This window comes from Seriola lalandi, unplaced genomic scaffold, assembly GCF_002814215.2.
Source record: "Seriola lalandi dorsalis isolate HSWRI2012SDOR001 ecotype SW California unplaced genomic scaffold, Sedor1 jcf7180002054931, whole genome shotgun sequence".
NCBI lineage: Eukaryota > Metazoa > Chordata > Actinopteri > Carangiformes > Carangidae > Seriola > Seriola lalandi.
Window position 1 is genome coordinate 470,479 of NW_019525483.1, and position 20,988 is coordinate 491,466.

Sequence of the window (20,988 nt, forward strand, 5' to 3'; positions counted from 1 at the left end):
AGTAACAGTTCCTCCTCAGAACCAGTCCTAAACAATAAGATGCTGTGTGTACTACCCCCAGCATCTTATCTTATCACTGTAGTTGTTATGATAAATTGAATCCTTTTCTCATAAGGCTCAGAAAAAGTTACTGGAATTATGAGCAAAACACGCCCCCATTGCAGTACCCAGATCCTGAACACACACTTTGTCTCGGAAACTAAACTCATTATCTTTCCATTCTGTGAACTGAGGAATGAAGTCAGACGGAGTCAGAGAGTCTGTGTGTCTGGTCCTTAAGAAGGATTGCAATTCTTTCAATCTGTCATCATCCTCACTGTTAATGTGTTAAGACTGGATGTATGAAGGCAGTTGTTGGGCCAGAGGTTTGATATGATAGTCAATACTCAGAGCATGTAAGAGATGGGTGTCCCGGGATGTGCACACCACAGGAAGTCATGTTCTTGTTCAGTGATCCCCCCTGCCCCCCTGGCTGTGGGCAACATTACTGTGTCTTGTCTCATGGATTAGACGATAGTTTATGATAATATTCTGTGCTACTCAATTTCCGTAGAGCTTCTTCAACATATTTGTCCTCATCCATTACCATCAGTGCTCCTCCTCTTTTGTCAGCTGCTTTTATAATAATTGACTCAGTCTTAGCTTGGATCTGTAATTTTGTGACTGACATATTTTGACTTAATTACGTCATAAAGTTTACCCCAGACAGCGATTTGGGGAATTTTATAATATAATCCCTCGTGACAAATAGAATTAACAGCCTTGTTTGTTTGGTGTGTGTGATAATGAATTAGAGTGTGTAGAATGTTAACATGGTGAGTAGTGTGGTGATTCGCTAAAAAGCCAATTTGCCCTTTACTCTGGGCATTGTGTTCTCTAAGGAAGTCCCCAGATTACTGCTCGCACATCACCTCGGTAATTCTTAGGGTCTAATTTATCTCCACTCTTATGTATTGGGGAAAGAATCCCTCTGCTCCAGATCTCAGGAAAGCGACCTGACTGAAAAATGAGACTGAACAACGGAAGCAGGGCCCGTCTCAGCTCAGGGCTGCTGTTTCTCAGCATCTCCGGATGCCGTCAGGTCCACATGCTTTGCCAGACTTAAGATACCTGGAGGGAATTTCTGCAAATTTGGCACAGATGTCTGCTTCACCTCAAGAATGAACTCATTAGAATGTATTGGTCAGAGGTCAAAGGTCAAGGTCACTGTGACCTCACAAAACACATTTTTGGCATGAATTCATACGCTAAATGTGACACAAATGTCTAACAGGATAAAATGATGAAGTGATGACATTTTATATCCAAAAGGTCAAAGGTCAACTTCACAGTGACATCATAATGTTCTGCACAAAGACTTCTGGCCATTATTCAACACTGTAGGGGGATATTGTGACACTGCAAGTTGACTGGTTGGCGCAGACTTATAACTGCGAGATGGTAATTCTAGCTTAAGATGGTTTTATTCTTCCATTGTAATTAGCTAATCAAGGGGGTTCTGATTATGTTTGATTGTAGGTTCACAGATAGTCAGTTTTCCTTGAATTTGTTTCTGCTCATGTTTGAGGTTGTAAGGTGAAATTTGCTCAAATAGTTTTTCAAAATGATCTTTCCACTTGTGTTCCATTTCTCCCAGATCAGATTTCTCTTAGTCTCTGATCATGATGTTGTTTTTCTTATTTGTCTTATTATCTGTGTATTATTATTATTGTCTTAGTATCTTGTGTGCTCTCTGTTTCAACATGATTTTATCTCAGGTGTTTTGTGGCTGTCTCTTATCCTCAGGTATGACTATACCAGAAGAAGACACAGAGGCAGGTCAGACTGGAAAATACTGCCTAGTGGCCATTGGAAGACTGCAGGTGTGTATCGTGGCATAGTCAAACTCAAAGCATGTGTGTGTGAATTTGTGTGTGTGTGTGTGTGTGTGTGTGTGTGTGTGTGTGTGTATGTATAAGTATATTGGGTCAGTGCAGAAAAGCCAATATTAATACGTTTTCTCTGATTTTCTTTTCTTCATTTTGATGGATAAACACTATATATGAACTGAGCAAAGATTAATGATCATGGACGCTGCGGTTGCTACATGTTTTGTTCTTAGTCTCAGTCTGCCACAGTCAGTCTCTGTGAGCTGGCACTGTGCCATTGTTGCCAGTCAGTCAGAACAGTTTCAGTCTGTTCTCTTATAGAGTCTTGGACTGAGTGTGATGCCAGCAGTAAACAGTGTTAACAGTAACATAGTGTGTAAAACACTGATGTAGTTGTGTCCGTGCTCCAACTCTTCATTTCCCTTCTTAAACATTTTCTCTATATGCCTGAATGACGTGTCTGTGCCTCCCCCAGGTTACCAGCTCTCCGGTTTCCATGGATATGAACGGCCTGTCGGTGCCGACAGAGTTCCTGTCACGTCACAACTCGGATGGTGTCATCACTTTTGTCGACCCGCGCTGCATCAACGTCATTGGTTATCAGCCTCAGGTTAGCTAAGAGGATTAAAAGGACTTTGTACTGCCATGAAAATTCATAATGCAGATAGGAGTGTTGCCATCCTGCTTCAAGTTTCATGCAGATGAAATTCTTTTTGTTCCTGCAAAATATTCATATTCACAGAACATTGATCTTTTTTCAGCTTTTACTTCAATTGCAGAGAGACACAGGCTCATATTAGAGAAGATTATACAGTGTATTCAGTTTTTACAAGTATCATATCTCAGAAATAATCCTCTGTTTTCAACAAATCATCCATGTTTACCTGTTGTCTTGATAAATCCAGTATAATGTAAATTTCCATCAGTACAACAGAGTCATGTCATCCTCACCTCTCTGCAGCTCTCACTAACAGAAGTACTGTTTTCATTCATATGAAACATTTTGTGGATTGCTATTACCAGTGTAACACCTCCAGCAGAAAATCTTTCACAGTAAAAGCCTCCTATTCCTGGTGAACCTTTAATGTGAAACATCCACTGGAAGAGAACCATTTCATTGGCAGTAACTTATCTCACCACTAAGAGTTGTCCTAAGTCACACTAAAAGTTTCAAACAAAAAGTTGTCCTCTAAGTCCTCTTCACAAAGCTGCTGAGAACAACTTTTAGTAAGGAAAAGCAAAAACCCCTATTATCCAACTCCTGACATCAATTTTCATGCGGCAGCTACAACAGCAACATGCTGCTGACACACTGATACTCATCTAATGATGTCATATATAATGATGTATCAGTCTCAGGGACCAAACCAGAACGTTTACAATGGGCCTCAGGAAGCTTTTAAAACTTAAACTACGTTTTGCCCCTAATACTTATTTACTTCAACTTTAGTCAGATTTTTCATGCAGGGCCTTTACTTGTAATGAAGTATTTTTACGTTGCTGTACTTGATTGGTACAGTATGTCCTCCACTGCTGATGTGAGCTATGGTGATTCAGCTCCACCTTAATGTTTCTTACCTGTCATTTTTAGTGACCAGTTATTAAATTATTAGTGGATGTTTGGCGAATTTACAGTTTGATAATCATAGTATATAATTACAATCCTCTCATGATGAGATGAATCAGACCAGCTCCAAAATATATTGACAAAGGTTTTAAAAAATATAAGAAAAGTGTCATGACCACCTGTCCGACCACTTCTTAAAGGCTTTGTGTGTGAATTACAAACACTTGTTTTCAATCACTTTGACCTCTAACCTTAAATTAACTCACTGCCTGTTCCATGAGCGAACTCTCCGGCTGAGGCTGCAGTCACGCCATGCTCTCAGATGAACTCCTGCATGACAAACAAATTCCGTGACTTAGCAGAACGTTGCATTATCAGCTCTGCACATGAGTTACTGTGCTGACAGTGGAAATAAGCAGACTACGATGAAAACCATTTGTTTCCTACACTGGTATGTTAAACACATTCCTGTGGCCAGTCAGCACGCGCCTTTGCTTACAACCCCCTGCATTACTCAACCAGAAACCACTCAGAAGAAATCACTGAATCAAAGAGTTACACATCTGTTATTTTATCATTCATAACTAATACATGTGCATCCTTTTTGGAGCAGGACTAAAAATACTCTTAAAAAATACGCTAAATCCCTGCAGACCATTTTTTTCTCTTTACTGCAACACATCTATCTTACTTTTCAAATTAAATTTCACCTGCATTATAACATCTGCAATTACCTTTCACCTTTAGAGAAATGCTTCGCAGTTGGCGCTTCGTCACATTCTCACCCCAGCTAACTTGTATTTAATAGCTTGATGAACGATTCATTTCATTTCAAATTCAGAGCAAAATGTAGAAATACTGAGTGTGAACTTATAGTGGTTAATTTACCACAAAATGACATTCAGATCTAAAGTCTACAAAACACTGCAGCATCATCTGTTAACAACATTAGTTTTTAGCTCCAGTTGTGTCTTTGAGTTTATATGTTCATTTTTTGTTTGTGTATTTATTTGATTAAACAAACCCTTTATTAACCGACTCTTCTCCTGTCCCGTAGGACCTGCTGGGAAAAGATATTCTGGAGTTCTGCCATCCTGAGGACCAGAGTCACCTCAGAGAAGGTTTCCAACAGGTAGGACCAGACTGCAGCCGGGAATTAGACCTAGAAGTTTTCTTTTTGAGTCAGAAAAAAAGAATGATTAAAATCTAAGAGATGGGAAGAAGAGAAAGTTGAAAAAGACATACTAATTTACTTGCTGTACAAATTACTTTTAAATCCTGTAATTAAATTAACAAACATGAACAAAAGCAGGGTTACAGAGTTCTACACAGTAACAAAAAAGATGCTAAGCCTTTTAATTTAAGAGACTATCTTAATGAGCAAGTTTTAAGCTATAAGCACTATTCATTTTCACTCAGCAGTAAATATCACTTCTAATGGGAACAGTGATGCTGGGCCTGTGATTGAAGACTTGCCTTCAGGTCAGATGCAAGTCTTATAGTGGAGATTCAAAGTACATCATGGAGGTGACTGTCCGTTATCTCGGTCCTCAGTCTCTTAGCAAACCAGCATCATCCGGCATGTTTGAGTTTGGTTTGACCGACTGGAGTTCTGGCAGGGTGATTGATTCGGGTTACAGATTATACCGTTTGCATGTGTCAGCAGGTATTTAGCTACAGTCACCATTAGAGTTGATTGTGCAGTTCTCTGACATGCCACAGAACACTGTGTCACACTCACAACTTGATTAAGTGATTAAAAAACAGCATCTGTCTCTCACAGTCATCTATGGCTAATCCGTTTAACATCTGTCCACATCAGAGCTCACAGACTCTCTACAGCCAGATCAACTTCCTCTCTTTTGTTTCCTTCTCATCTGGAGGCTCCTGATTATGATCCAGCAAAAAATGAAATTTGAAACATGTACTCTCAGTGTTAGATGATCCTCGGATTCATTTTATTTATGAAGCAACACAAATTGACCAAAGCGCAGCTCTGTTTGAAAAAATCAATGTGGAAATGCGACATGCAGAGTAATACAGAGAATAAAAATAGTCTCTGAGGTGGGACTGAAAGGTTTCAATTATAGAGGCATTCCTACCACAGGGGGTGGGGATGGGAGGGGGAGAGAGAGATATATGGGTATTTGGTTTATTACCTCCACCGAGGAGGTTTCACCCCAGTCGTTCTGTTTGTCAGCAGGATTGGAGGGATGGGGTGTGGGCCGATGCAGGTTGTCTGTTATTTAGCCAAAGAAACTCAGCAGCATCATTCTAAGCATTTTGTTTATTGCTGTGTTACCAGATAATCATTTCCCTCTCCTCCCTTCCCTCCCCCTCTGTGATCTCTGTCTTCTGTGTGGACCGAAGTCCCCCATATTTGAGATCAGCTGCTCAGGCCTTCCTCAGCACTTCATTTCAGAGTAATTTTAGATCCATTTCACACTTGGAAGAAGTGCAGTGCTTCCATTTCTCAGACTGACAGTCAGTGGAGTGATGGACTCAGAGGGGGCAGATCAGGAGGACAGTATTTACCAGCAGCCATAACTGTAACAGCTCAATTCAGTTCAGAGTTTGTCAAATGTGTCTGCTAATTAAACTCTTTAAGACCCCCCCCCCCCAAGTGAAAGTGCTTTTGTTGACAAGTTGTAAAATAGGTTCCCCCTCCTGTCATGCTCTGCTGTATAGTTTAATGTAGACTTGATAACATCATGGCTAATTGAATGTTTCCCTCTAAGATGAACACAGTGGAGACTGTTAACTACAAATCTAAGAGAAAATGTATTATGATGATGATTTTTGTCTCAGCTGCATTATTAAGACATGATGGTTAATAATGTTAACGAGTGATTTTCCTCCCGCTGCAGGTGGTGAAGTTGAAGGGTCAGGTTCTGTCAGTGATGTATCGTTTCCGGATGAAGAACAGAGAGTGGATGTTGATCCGAACGAGCAGCTTCACCTTCCAAAACCCGTACTCTGACGAGATAGAGTACATCATCTGCACCAACACCAACGTCAAGTAGGTTCTTCACACACACCTACACTCTCTCTCACACACACACACACACACACACACACACACACACACACACACACACACACACTCACACACATCAACCCTGCAAGAGCATTGGTGAGGTGACTTGCATTAGTGAGGATGTTGGGTGATAAGGTCTGGCTCATGTCGTTAGCATTATGGTTTTCCTTTACTGAAACTAAAACACAAAGTATGAGTTTCTCACCAGCTTCTGGCTGTGTATTTTAATTCAGTGTTATTCTCAGCAGTGTAGAAATACTTTCACCATAATGTCAGGGTCAAAAAACAAAGGAAAACATTTAATCTCTGTTTCTACTTACCTTTAATATTCTCCTAAAAAGAGGCTAAATTGAAGATAGAAAGACGAGACAGCAAACCACAGAGGCCAACCAGTTGCCCTTTGGGGACAAATTTGTGCGTGGCTCATGGGGTACAGTGTGTGTGGTAGAAGCACTGTATGTGTAGAAGAAAGCGCTGTGTGAATGGGGGTCAATAAAACTAGGAAATTGCTTTATAAGTGTATTCCATTTAAATAAAGTCATCACTGCTACTAGATTGTTTTATGGCACAAAGGAAAAGGAACATTTCACTTTACCAGACACACAGTGTATAAAAATACTGCACAGATAATACATGAACCAAACCCAGAGCCAAATTTCAATAAACATCACTGAGATTGCTTGATAACGGCAATTAAAACATTACTCCAAAGAAGCAACCATCGATCTAGTTCAATTTACTTAAGCTCAAACAGTGTATAAGGTTTTGTTTCATGACTGAATTATAGAAGTATATATAGACTCCTCAAGTTATTAACTCAAGGCATTTAACCAGTGTTTTGTGTCACTTAAACCATTGTCATATAAAGCCTGCAGCATCTGTATACACCATCTCAATGTCACGTGGCTCTGCAGAGGCAGGAGGGTAAGGAAGGAAGGTTATATTATTAAAGGGAACTTGTAATACCACTAGCATGAAATGAACAGTACCAGTTATTACTGTCATATAATTTGTTCATAACATGGCAAGGTTTGAGTTTAACCCTGGTTCAGTGTATCCTTTGGTGGGAAATGAGGTTTTCCACTGCTCTGATTCGACCTAAGTTGTCAGTGACAGACCTTGCCTTTCCAGCAGAGTCAGGAATAATCCTGATACTGTCCAGACCTCTGAAAAGAAACTGTGTCTATCCTCAGACAGTTCAAGACACCAGGGATAATATTTATCTATTTTTTATTGATTTCCCTGCTGTTAACAACACGCTGAATGAAAGCTGCAGAGTCTCAGTGAGCTGCTCTGCTCCGCTGAGCTGCCTCTTGTTTTTCCTTGGTGAGTCTTGTACCTTGTTGGATGTTGGAGTTCAGCTCTGAAATACAAGTGTAAATAAATGCAGCAGACGATGTCAGTGCTTCAAGAACACAGGATAAATGTATTATGATGAGGGATAAGCAGCCTACAGGGTTAGAACCCAAATAAATACCGTTCTTTAAATTTCATCAGGCAATCAAATAGATAAATGAGCACTCAAATATGCACCAAAATAAATCAGTATCCAGTGAAATAAATGAATTCAAATTTGAATATATCCATTTGAGGCTGTTTTTATGCCTCTGTGCTGGTGACAGTCAGAGCCAGAGGCATTTGTTTTCAGGTTGTCCCTCCTACTCTTGTGGACACAGTATCTCAGGAACACAGTGACTCAATATTTTCAGATTTGGCACAAATATTCATTAGGAGTCAAGGATGAACTTATTAGATTTTGGTGTTCAAAGGTCAAAGGTCACAATGACCTCACAAAACATGATTTTGGCCTCGAGAATTCCTCAAGGGAATTCCTTCCAAGTTTGGCACAAACTCGGACTCACGGATGAACACAAAACAATTTTGCCATCTCTTCATACAGCAATTATGATAAAATTTCACACAAATGTTTAATATTTTATATGACTGGATAAACAGGGATGTAATCTGAAACTAGTCTGAGTAGCAGAGGTGTACAACCGTGAGGCAGTAATTCTCTTTCTTTATTCTTTACTCATTATTCTTTATTCTGTGTAGCTGGAAATAGTGTCAGTCAAACAGAAAAAAACTCTTGTCTGCTTGATCATGTGTCAGCTGGCTGAAAAATCTGAAAGTAAAAGTGGAAAGATGAGCAAAACACGAGTAAAGTACGTTTATACGTGTGATTTCACAATAAAATGACCAAAATACTCTGTAGCAAAAGTGCACTGATGAGTTAACCTGCTCTGAGGCGGGCGGCAGACCACGCAAATCGTGCCTCACTCACCAAGGCACATGGCGAGTCACCAAGTTACCAAACTGGTACTGTCGAGGAAATAAGCTCAGTGCCTCACAGGAAAATACCAGTTCACTCATGTGCTGCAGTGAGCCGGCATGAAAGTAGGTCCCTTCATGTGCTGTTCCTCCTGCATGTGCACTCAGCTGTCAGCGTCAGTTAGGGCTGCTGTGAGCCCAACCAATTACCAATGTGAACACACAGCTAATAGCTTTCAGTCACGTGTGTGTGTGTATATATGCGTGTGTGGGTATGTGTGTTACAGGCATGAATCACTGCCAACGGTTCCCTCAGGCAGAGTATTAACAGAATATGTGTTAGATTTATGAGGTCGCTATAAAAAAAAACGAATCTCGTTTATCAGAAAACGACAAAGTTCAGGAGCAGATGGCTTTCTGCGGGTCTTCTTCTGCATGATTAATATCTGTGTGTCGCCCCTTTGTATGCGTCTGCATGTGTGTACATGTTAAGTAATGTATGTTTTGTTAAAGTGGGAACACACTAGGTAATTGCCTTCTACTGTTGAAAGTGCACATTAATGAGCTGTGTGTTGAATTCGTGCAGGGACAGCTCAGTGTGCACAGTGAACATCTGTGTGTTTACTCAGGTGCTGCATGTCTGGACAGTGCTCATGTCAGAGGTGTGAGTGTCCTCTGGTTATATGCAGTCTGCTCACTGTGGGACAGGAGCTGGGTTACACATGTTTGTTGAGTCATCTGGTTCACAAAGCATGCATGGACCACTGATTAGTTCTTAGCAGGTGGAAATCTTTGTCAGTCTGGATTATTCTCCAGTTTGATGCCGGGAGATGAGCAGATGCATCAAGGATAAAGGTTAATGCTGAATTCATTCATTCATTCACTCAGCTGCACTTGTGTGGAAGTGAAAACAGAAGCACTGATGTTATTCCATGAGCTCAGTGAACACATCACTCAATGACAATCAAAGAAGTAATGATATTGGTGATGAGGGATGAGCTTGTCCCTGGAATTGTGTTATCATTTAATTACCACAAAGATAATGTGTATTAGTAATTATAATCTGACTCAGAGGAGTTCAGGAGCTATATGTTGTTGAGTTGTTGTTGAGTCATCTGTCTATAAGATTATGGTGATAATCAAACGTTTTTTTTTTTGTTTATGGAAATGTGATCAATCATTCTAAATGACTCTTCTCAGCTTAAAAACCAAATAGTTTTGGGAACATGGTAGAGAAATCACTGTATAAATGGCAAATTCTGTCATTTCTTTTTGTTTTGCTTCATCCCATTTGCTGTTATAAATACAGTTATAATATATTGTTGTGAATTATCCTAAATTGCCCTGAAATCTTTCAGACCTTCCATCTGGTCTTCTCAGTTAAAATGTTGTCATTTATCAACAGCGTTTTGCTTATTTTGATTGTTAAATTAATTTAAAATTCAAATGAATTCACTCCAGGCCCAGGAGGAGCTTCTGCATGTCACAACTGCTTTGAAATGGATTTTTTGTCCCTGCTGCTCTGATAATATCTTCATTTGAGTCATATTCCTTGTTTAACTGCTTATCAGTCATCTTCAGAGAAAGTTTCTTCTTCCCTGTTGTTTTAGGTAGAAATGGTATGATTTGGTTGCCAAATGTAACAGTTTCCCCCTGCAACAGCCCGTCTGATCAATGAAATGACAAGTTGCTAGGTGTTGATTTGAAAGCTTGGAATCATGGGTAAATAGTGCTGCTGATGTGCTTGCTGCATTTTATCTGTGTGCAGCAGCAGACCACAGGCCATCTACACCTGTGATTGACAGACCTGTTGTGCCCTCTGTGACCAGAACATAAGCCTTCGCAGAAGCTTATTTTGTTGTGTTACACGTGAGGAGGCTGTGGAGAGTGAGCTGATGAGTGAGTTGAACTTGTAATATCCTGCTGTGGTAGGATGCTGGAGTGAATACCCACATAATTAACTCAAATGTTCACACAGAGCTACACCACTGCCATCGTATTTAATACTGAGATTGTTGGTTAACAGAGGAGGAATAACATAGGACACAGACATAAAGACCTGACTCTAATTCTGTTACGTTCTGGAGCTGAAGTAAATAAAGACTAAACTGTTGTGGCTGTGCTCTGTGTGAGAGACAGAAGAAGAAAGTCTGTCTCTTCTAACTTTCTCTCTGATCATGTAACAGTAAATCCAGCTGAAATCACAGCTCAGTCTTTGTCTTTCATTCATGTGTTTGGTGATTTTGTCAGACGACGTCACAGTTATAAAATCAGGGTTTGACCATGCAGATACTAGGCTTAGACCTAGTCTTGTTGGAATATTTTCCTCAAACTCAGATGAAGTTTGCGTCTGTGTTTACTACATTGTGTTTTCTGTTCAAATGGAAATACAGCTGCAGACTAAAAACACATATACTCAATTAAAAGGTTCAGGCTCAGGTAAAACCTGTTTCATATCTACTATAATATTTATTATTTTTCACAGAAATGATATATATAAAACTGTAACTGTGCTCCCTGCATATGAATGGCCTCCACCCAATAACAATTTATTAAAGCCAGCATTTCAACATGTACAGAGGTACAGGGGAGGTGGGAGGTCTTATGGGGAAAATAAAACATATTTGTGCTCTAGAATTAGAAATATGTGCTCACAAATTAATTCTTCAGCCTGATAACATCTGCCTGGGTTTGTAAACATTTTACCAGGGCCAAAGATTTATGAGCAGCACAAACAGCTGTTCAGTAACACACTGTCTAGTTTATCATTTCTCATGTTTGTCACCTCAGAGATGGACTTTCTGACGACCTCATTTTACACAGCATACAGTCACTCATTAAATATACTCCTCCATCCATCATGTCCTGTCTCTCTCTTCATTTACTTCTGATGAGATGTAGGAGTTTTATTTCAGTCAGGAAGCCCTCTGACTGTCTGTCGAGAGCATCATGCCAGAATAACTACACCTGTGTGGGTGTGACGACGGCAGAAGCTGCCTTTTATCTGCTGTGCTCCAACACTCTCATTCTCTTTGTAGCCTCATGTTTTAAAAAGTATAAAGTGGTCAGATCTAAAAAACATTATCGCAAATTGTTCCTGAACTTTCTCACGTGATGCTTTTGTTGTCATCTTTCACACCTCAGTGGCAATGATGAGTTTACGCATCAGAAAGGTTCACAACTGTTTGTTGAAATTGTTGCAGGCGGGAGGTTCTCATTGTCAGATCAGGGCTGATTTTGATGATGAAAATTATTCATTGTCAACGTATTTTTCAAAACAAAATGAGACTAAAACTGAATAAATACTAACCTTTGAAAATGACAACTATGGCAAAACTAAATAATGTGAAAGATGGACAAATTGACTTGTGTTGATGCAGTGATTCTCAGAGTGGGGTCTGGGAACCTCCCATTAATTTTCACTGCATTTCCATTCAGAAGTAACACAATGACAGCATGTATAGCTATACTGATCATGGGTTTCAAACACTGCTTATCAGAGGGTGTGAGAAAGTTTGAGAACCACTGTTTTAATACAGAGTCTTATTCAGCCACCTGCCTCCTGATTGGTGAACAGTCTCCTCTGCTGTTCACAAATTGATTTAGCTTCTTGACCTCTTGCTATTTTACTGTTGATATAACATCCTGCAAGTTATGTGTCTTTTAAAATTAATTGTTATTATTGTAGAGAACACATTTTGCAATTTCTATCCTGTCCATAGACTGTAATGTCAGAGAGCAATTGACAGCTTGGGCCAAAAAGAAAGGCTTTATCTTTGTGGAGCTCACTGTGACAACCCTCTCACCACTTTAGAGTAAACTAACCCTTGCTATTATTTGCTATTATAACTTCACTTGACACTCATATATGTCACACATGAGTAAAAACTTGACACAGAAGATCTGAGCAGATAAAATAACAAATCCACTAATAGTGACAGTTTCCTTCTGACAGGTGATGGTCTACACAGATGGCCGTAAACAGTGTTGTGACCACGCCCCTCAGAAGGTTACCTGTTTGAGGAAGTTTTGACCTGATGACAACTTGACTTGGAGGGAAAATTATCACTCAAAATATTATCACCATATTGCCCATAAAGTGTAAAGGTGTATGCTACTTCTCCAGGTCATACTCTGCTCCTGCCTGCAACATGCTGCCACATGGACTGGGTTGATATTCTACCAGCCAGCTCTCCTGGCTCAGTTTCCCAGCTATTTCTCTGCCCAGTTTGAATGTGGGATTTTAATCTACATGCTTTTCTGTTCCTTGAGTTTATTGTGGTGTCAGGAGAGAACCACTTATCATCTACAGGAATCATGCCACTTAAATTTAACATTATTTTTAAGTTACTTAAAACATTTTATTGAATATAAAATGAAGGTAGCTGTAATTCAGTGATGTAGAGTATGTTTCAGTTTGGAGTCTTGAGATGCTGACGCTGAACACGGTGTGTTGTGTTGTCGCAGGCAGCTACAGCAGCAGCAGCAGGCAGAGTTGGAGGTTCACCAGAGAGATGGACTGACTGCCTACGACCTTTCCCAGGTAACCCCTCTGCCTCGGAACTACCTCACCCCCACTCAGCTGGTGGAAGATGCCTCCAGATTCTAAGGAAGTTTAGTTGAAATAAGTGAATATAATGACTAAAACATCTAACTCTGAAGGAAATGTACTTTACAGCTTCATGTGAAGACAGTGATGGGCCTCCTGTTCACAAAAAGCTTTTTGTTATATATTAAATTACCATGTATTAATGTATGGCAGCATTTCATGTAATGCAGTATACGAAGAATTGGATGGAATCCCAGCTTGTGAGATATCTACACCACTATGTACTCGTGTGGGTTCAAATCATACTGAACAACTCTGATGCCTCCTCCCTCCTCCCTCCTCACTCAGGTGCCTGTGGCCAGTGTCAGCAGTGGAGTCCATGAGGCAGGGAAGAACATCGACAAGACAGAAGCCCTGTTCTCTCAGGAGAGAGACCCGCGCTTTGCTGAGATGTACACCGGCATCTCTGGCTGTACGACACGCACACACACGCACACACACACAAGCACGTATCAATATACACCTGATACACATGTCCTGATAGTTGCAGGTTTGGCTTTGTATTTCTTTTCATTACCTGTGATATCTCTTCTCTGTTATTTCTATAATGTTGACCCTGGTGTGTGGGTGTGTGTTTGTTTGTGTGTGTGTGTGTGCGTGTGTGTGTGTGTGTGTAGCGGGAGATAAGAAGATGATGGTTCCCTCCTCTACGGCTGGCGGACAGCAGCTCTACTCCCAGAGCTCTCCTTTCCAGCAGGGACACTCTGGCAAAAGCTTCAGGTGTGTGGCAGTGACGTGTGTTAGTGCACGTGGTGCTCGGCAGACTTCATCCATGGCTGTGACAGTGGTAGCTGTGTGTCTCTCTGGAGAGAAGTGTTGCCTGACTGAACTTCAAACTTCACCATTTGTTTTTCTTTGTTTGTTTGTGTGTGTGTGTTTGTTTGTTTGTGCACGCAGTTCCTCTGTGATCCACGTCCCTGGTGTGAATGACATTCAGCCATCAGGCTCGTCTAATCAGAATCTAGCTCAGATTTCCAGACAGCTCAACCCAGGCCAGGTGGCATGGTCAGGCAACCGACCCCCTTTCTCTGGACAGGTAACACACACGCACACACACATACACACGCACACGCATGCACACACACGCACACATACACACACACACACGCGCGCGCGCGCACACACACATACACGCAGATACACACGCATGCACACACACGCACACATACACACACGCACACACACACACGCACACACACACACACACACACACAAATATTTGCACAAACAGCATTTATTGCTGAAGTGAAACCTTGTTTCAATGATAAAGTCACCAATCTCCATGTTTGCCATGATTGCAAAACTCATTTTCTCTGCTCCTCCTTTGCCCTACACTCCCACCCCTGGTGCCGGGTAACAGATGGACTTGTCTTATTGCCATATTTTGTGTGTGTGTGTGTGTGTGTGTGTGTGTTTGTGTCTGTTTTACAATTTTGCTGAGGGAATGTGCTCAGGATATGTTTCTTAACAGGCTCATCTGTCTTCCACACACACACACACACACACACACACACACTAGTCAGGTCATTCCAATGGACTCACTCTAAATGCATCACCAATAACTGGAGCCAGATGATATGAGGGGAAAAGAAGGTTGAATGCTCTCACCACTTCAAACATCTACATGGTTTCCACGTGACCTGGAAAACCTGGATAACCTGTTATTCTTCAGTGCAGTTGCTTAATATTGGAAAAGCCCTTTTGTTCAAACTACTCTCAAAAACAATGAGTGGCCCTGGAAGAATTCTGACTGCCACGAATTCGTCAGGTTGTTTTGGAACCAGAACAAGCCCCCATTCTGTGTTTTGGTCTGACATGGTGTTTGAATTACAGGAGTAAAGACACATCAGTCTGTAGGTCACTGGAAAATGATGTCTTGAATAACAACAACCCTGCCTGCACATTAACCATTGAAACCCTCAAAATTTAGTTAATTCTGGTGTACTGGGTTTCTCCAAGGAATGTGGTCTGGCATCATCATCCCCGCAGTCAACACAGTCTCAGTCCAGACTGTTCTGTTCTGTTTTGGCCTGAAACAGTCCCTTTTGTTTTTTAACGCAAGCATTTTTTCAGTTTTAGGCCAGCCCCATTGTCTCACCTGGAAGAGCACATACCACTTAGGCTCTGTCCCAACCACAGAAGCCGAGGTTCAAATCCTGCCTGGGCCCTGTGCTGCATGTCATCCCCTCTCTCTCTCCCAGTTTCTCTCACTGTCCCTATCAAGGCAAAAACCTCCCAAAAAATACCTTAAAAAAAACGCGTGTGAACAGCACACGAACAGCTTGTGGGTCACACTGACTTTGCCCCACCTTTGTTGTAGAGAGTCAGGAAATGTGGTAAGGGTAAGCAACCATGTGCCTCCTGAAGCTGTCCAATAACTGTTAGTTTTACATTAATCACTTCAAATGCTTGTTTCTAACCAACAGTAAACCCACACATGAGCCCGCTGGATTAGTTACTGTTGCTAACTCACTTCGGTTGATGGGTATAAAAATTGGATATTAACTTATTTACATTAATTTCAAAGAATGTTCACACTTGAAAATGGAATCACTTCATATCTAAGGAAGGCATAAACAAGTAATCATGCTTTGGTTTGTTTGGAAACTTGGCTAGAAATAACAAGAAGACACTGAGCTGTGGACCCTGTATCTTGTATTAGACTGAACTTTGAGCTGTCTCTATAATCACAGCCCTGATATGCTGTATATTTAACCAGTATCTGTGCTCTCCAGTCCAGTAAAGCCCAGTCCAGTCCATTTGGTATTGGTTCTGGCCACAGCTACCAGACGGACCCAGCCTCCTACAGTCCCCTGTCATCACCAGCCACTTCCTCCCCCAGCGGCAACGCCTACTCAGGACTGACAAACCGCAGCACAGCTTTTGGTGAGTCTTTGTCTTTTATCCTGATTTATTCCTGGTTGATCCATGATGTGGTCCCACCTGTGTGGTATATTTGGTGTAGGACGTTGAATTGTGTGTTTGTGTGTCTTTGTCTGCAAACACAATCTTATGAACATAGTAACAGAGGAATAGAATCATACAGAACCTACAGCAGAGCATCTGTGTTGTACAAGATCTTATGAGGTCGGGCAATAACTTAAAAATCAATATCACTGTATTAATAATGTGTGTATTCACCATGGCAGTGTGTGCAGATGCAGCAGCCTTTCACAGATTTCAGTTCTTGAAATTGTGAGTCAAGATTGAAAAGCTGTTGGAAGCATAACACGAAGCCGAGGAAGCAAAACATAAAGAGATGAACTTGTTTCAGGACAGGGTTGAATATTGCTGTAGAAGCCTGTGCACGGTGAAACCACTAAAGCAAGAAAACATGTTGCAGTGCTGCAGTGCTTCTTCTCGACAGGTCATATTCTCACACATGATGAAGGAAGCCAGCCTCTCAGTTATTTTGTTATAAACTCAATAGTCTCTTGTGTTTGTCTGTCAGAGCATGTTATTTGTTTATTAATTAATTTATAAAGTATTAATGTCAGGTTCTATAGTGTTAATGACTCAAATGCAGACAATCCAAAGGAGTAGGTGGAAAAAAGGTGATTTATTAAACAAAGGAAAACACTCAAAAGTATTAACAGTGCAAGAGACAAACAACAATCCAAACTGAGTAAAACAGACAAACTGACACTGAAAACAGGGAACACAGAGACTAAATACACACAAGGGTGATTGAACACAGATGAAACACATTGGGGTGGGGCAGACAATCACAAAGGAGGGGGAACAGACAAAGACAGAAAGTACAATAACCACAAGACACACAAGGGAAGTGATTGCAATATAAAACTGGAAATCAATCATTAGTCCAAACCAAGGGTCCGACAAAGTCCAAAAGTGTTAAACATAAAGTGTCCATCAGGGTCCATAAATTCTGCAGGGTGTCATGCTCATATTTCTTGGCATAAGATGAAAGTAAAATACTTGACACACACACTGCAGTGTTATTGCACAGATTTACAAGTGAGATGTCACCACAGTAACGATGGTTTATCTCCTTCTACCTACCACCTGGATTAGTCTATAGAAAATATATTTTACACACCATGTGGAATATTACATTTTTCTTGTGGTGGCACATCGCAGTAACAGCCTGAGACGTTGTGCAACTGTGAATGAAGACTGACATCTGTGTTGTAGCAGCTTGACAATCAGCTTCACCATTTTAAAAATGTCGGTGTATATCACAAGTTGTCAGAAATGCTTCCACATCTCCATACGAAGGCGGCTTAAAGCTCCTTCAGTAAGTTACATATGAAGCAGAGCTCAGGCGGGTTCTCATGAAATCAATGTTGGCAGGTACGTTGGTTTCTGTTTCAGATGCCAAAGATATTCCAGAAGTGATTAAATCCCCTGCATCAACACCTTTGTGTGCTGCCGAACCTGTGACGTTTAAGCATGACAGTAAAATGACTCATTTTGTATGTATAGAAAATTATTCACATAATGAATACTCATCACAATCTTCCCGAAGGGAGAAGAAAGGAAAGATTGTCGCTATCTTCAGACTTTAACTGAGACCAGGTCACAGTCGCCATGTATTCATTTCAATTAAGAAAGTTATTTCCTTGCTTTCAAGTCTTACTGGCTTATTTTTGTCTGGGCACAGAGGTAATTACATGGGAGGAGAAGAAAAGCAGATGGAGTCGGAGTCACTCATTAACTGTTCCATCCACCATTAGTATAAATTATTCTGTATGGCCTTCGGAGCTTGTTTCTCACCTCACACTGCGTTAACAGCTTATCCACACACTAGCCTTTTTATGAGAGCCATGAATAACTCAGCAAGGTTGCATCTGATAAGTGCTCCACTGACAGACTGACACAAATGAAGTTGTGTCTGATTGTCTGCCTGCTTTGAAATTCAATAGCAGTGTTTGACAGTGGTTTGAGGGTGCGTTTGTTGTGGTCAGCTCCAGGCTGGATGCATGTCAGCAGGGGTTCATGTCCTTAAGGAAAAACCTGACATCTGAAAGAAAGCTGAAAGTCAGCCGCAGGTCAGTGTTGCATTCACAAACTGACGTCTGATTAGGGAATGTATTTTTTCAATCTTAAAAGTGCATGAATGCATCATTCTAATAGAGGGATATTAGAAGTGTACTGAAATTCAAGCTGTGTTGCAGGAGGTTGTTTGATTTACCTGTAATGACTAAAATAAATAAACAGTGTGGGCTGCACAGATTGTTGTGTGTGTGTGTGTGTATATATACTGTAATATATTTTATATATATATTTATGACTTCTAGATTAAATACAACTCCTGCTAGAATATTCAGTTATATCACATTATTTATGAGAATTATGGAGAGTTTAGTTACAAACTGAAGTCATTTACCAGGCAAGGTGGGTCTAATGAAAAGATGCAAGCTGGAGTGTGACTCATACTAGGGACTAAATGTCAGGATATCTATCTGACTTTTTTCAAACTCAGGAACCAAAACAATCTCTCCGCCATGTTGTTCTCTTGCCGGCCAGAGGGAGAACCTGTTACTCTAATGAGGCTGAGTATAGAGCTGCGGTGTGATCCACAACAAACATGAGTCTGGTGTCTTAGCCGCAACTGTGGCTGAAACAAAGGCCCTGTGACCAGAGTGGCTCAGTTACCTGCACCTGGTTCCGTTTTAATTGATGCATAGTTGATCTGAGAGTTGTGTCCTTATTGTTGTGCTATAGTTGAATATGACCCTGCCACTTCTGTTTGTCATGTTATTCAAGGAAATTAAGAGTAAAAAAGCTTAACACAGTCACAAAGATGAATTTATTCTGTATAATCCGCTCTACATTCTGCTGCAGAAACATCACAGACTTCTTTTAAAAAGTGTTCTACATTTGTTCTATTACAAATAAAACACAAGATAAAACGAGACTTACACAACACAATGATTCATTCTCACATTTTCTGTATTTTGTTTTGAATCATATACAGGAATAATTAAGGTCATTTATCAATTACTTGACTATTAAGCTTATTAGAAATTGTCTCATGTACCTCTTAGCTTTGTTGTTTTACTCCCGGGGGTTGGAAAGAGAATTGGTTCTTCATCATCCACTGTGCCACTGTACAGGAGCTGGAGATGCAGTGCCGATACTGCTGGATGCCGCTGATAACGTTTATGTGTGCGGACCGTATAACACATACATCAGATAGGTTTAGCTTTGATTTAGTTATCTCGCCTAATGTTGTATTGTTCTTTGCCAGCTCTGAATACAAATAAGAGTCAGCACAGAACAGCACAGCGTGACTCTCACCTGTACGCAGCATTCAGAAGAAGTCCCAGTACCTTGTCGTACATCTAGCTTGAAGGTTTTGTCCCATCAGCCAATCATGTGGCAATTGTGCAATGTATAAGATCCTGCAGATGCAGGTCAGGAGCTTCAGTTACCGTCATATCAAACATTAGAATGAGGGAAAAAATGTGATCTCATTGACTTTGACTGTGACATGATTGTTGGTGTCAGACGCTGGTTTCAGTGTTTCTCAAACTGCTGATCTCCTGGATTTTCACACACAACAGTCTCTAGAGTTTTTATTCACTGGTGGTCAGATGAGAAGGGCCAGGGCCAGGTTCCACTTCCTGTCACCAAGAACAGAAACCCGAGGCTGCAGTGGACACAGACTCACCAACACTGGACAGCTGAAGACCTGGTCTGATGGATCTGGATTTGTGCTGAGGCAGCAGATGGTAGAGTCCGAGTCTGAATCCATGAATCCAACCTGCCTGGTGTCAACAGTCCAGGCTGGTGATGGTGGTGTGCCCAGCCTTCGGATGAAACTACCTCGGTCTGAAGTAGTCGATAGCAACCAGAACCGTCCTGGTGCAGCAACATCCCAACATGGTTCAGAACTCTGGAACTGCTACGCAGCTCTCCCTGGTGAAGCCTCGGCCCAAAATCGCTACCATCCCCCTCTCACCTCTCTCAGGTGGTGGTGTGATGGTGTGGGGAATGTTTTCTTGTGACAATCAATCATGGTCATGGTCATGGTCCTTCATGGCCACAGTTCACCATCTTCTAATGGGTCCTTCCAGCCCCCCCGTTTACTGAATCCAGTAGAACACCTTTGTGATGTGGTAGAACAGAAGGTCGGCAGTATGAATGTGCAGCTGACAAATCTGCAGAAATGATGTGATGCATCATGTGAACGTGGAGCAGAGTCTCAGAGGAAAGTTCTGGTGCATCCATGAAGAACTGAGGCTGAAAGTAAAGCAGGAGCTACCGAGTGTTAGTTGGGTGTTTCTAATAAAGTGCTCAGTTTTATAGTTTTCTCTCGTGGGATGCTGGAGCCAATCCTAGCTGACTCTGGGCAGATCGACAGGTCTGTCACCAGGGGGAGATATAGAGACAAACAACCATCCATGGTTAAATTCACACGTATAAGCCAATTGGTCACCAGTTAATCTAAACATGCTTGTCTTTGGCCTGTTGGAGGAAGTCGTACCAGGACAAAATCCCCACCCACATGTAAACACCACACAGAACATGGCAGGGTCAAACCCAGAACCTTCCTGTTGTTAGGCAACAGTGCTAACCACTGCACCACCATGCTGCCCCAGTTTGGATAGTGAAACAGCAAATAGCAAACCAATATAGCATAGATCAGTGAGTCTTTCTCCAGTGTGTC

General features: G+C 41.2%; 1 protein-coding gene across 2 annotated transcripts in view; it reads left to right on the forward strand.

The window, feature by feature from the left end:
* Nucleotides 1-20,988, forward strand: part of arnt2 (aryl-hydrocarbon receptor nuclear translocator 2) — a 73,443-nt gene that overhangs the window by 45,571 nt on the left and 6,884 nt on the right. For both annotated transcript variants that reach the window (XM_023393251.2, XM_023393253.2), the window contains 9 exons: nt 1,786-1,862; nt 2,344-2,478; nt 4,493-4,567; nt 6,303-6,454; nt 13,211-13,286; nt 13,641-13,764; nt 13,970-14,072; nt 14,250-14,388; nt 16,088-16,238. In XM_023393251.2, the coding sequence (XP_023249019.1) occupies nt 1,786-1,862; nt 2,344-2,478; nt 4,493-4,567; nt 6,303-6,454; nt 13,211-13,286; nt 13,641-13,764; nt 13,970-14,072; nt 14,250-14,388; nt 16,088-16,238 (1,032 nt within the window). The remainder of the gene's footprint in view (nt 1-1,785; nt 1,863-2,343; nt 2,479-4,492; nt 4,568-6,302; nt 6,455-13,210; nt 13,287-13,640; nt 13,765-13,969; nt 14,073-14,249; nt 14,389-16,087; nt 16,239-20,988) is intronic.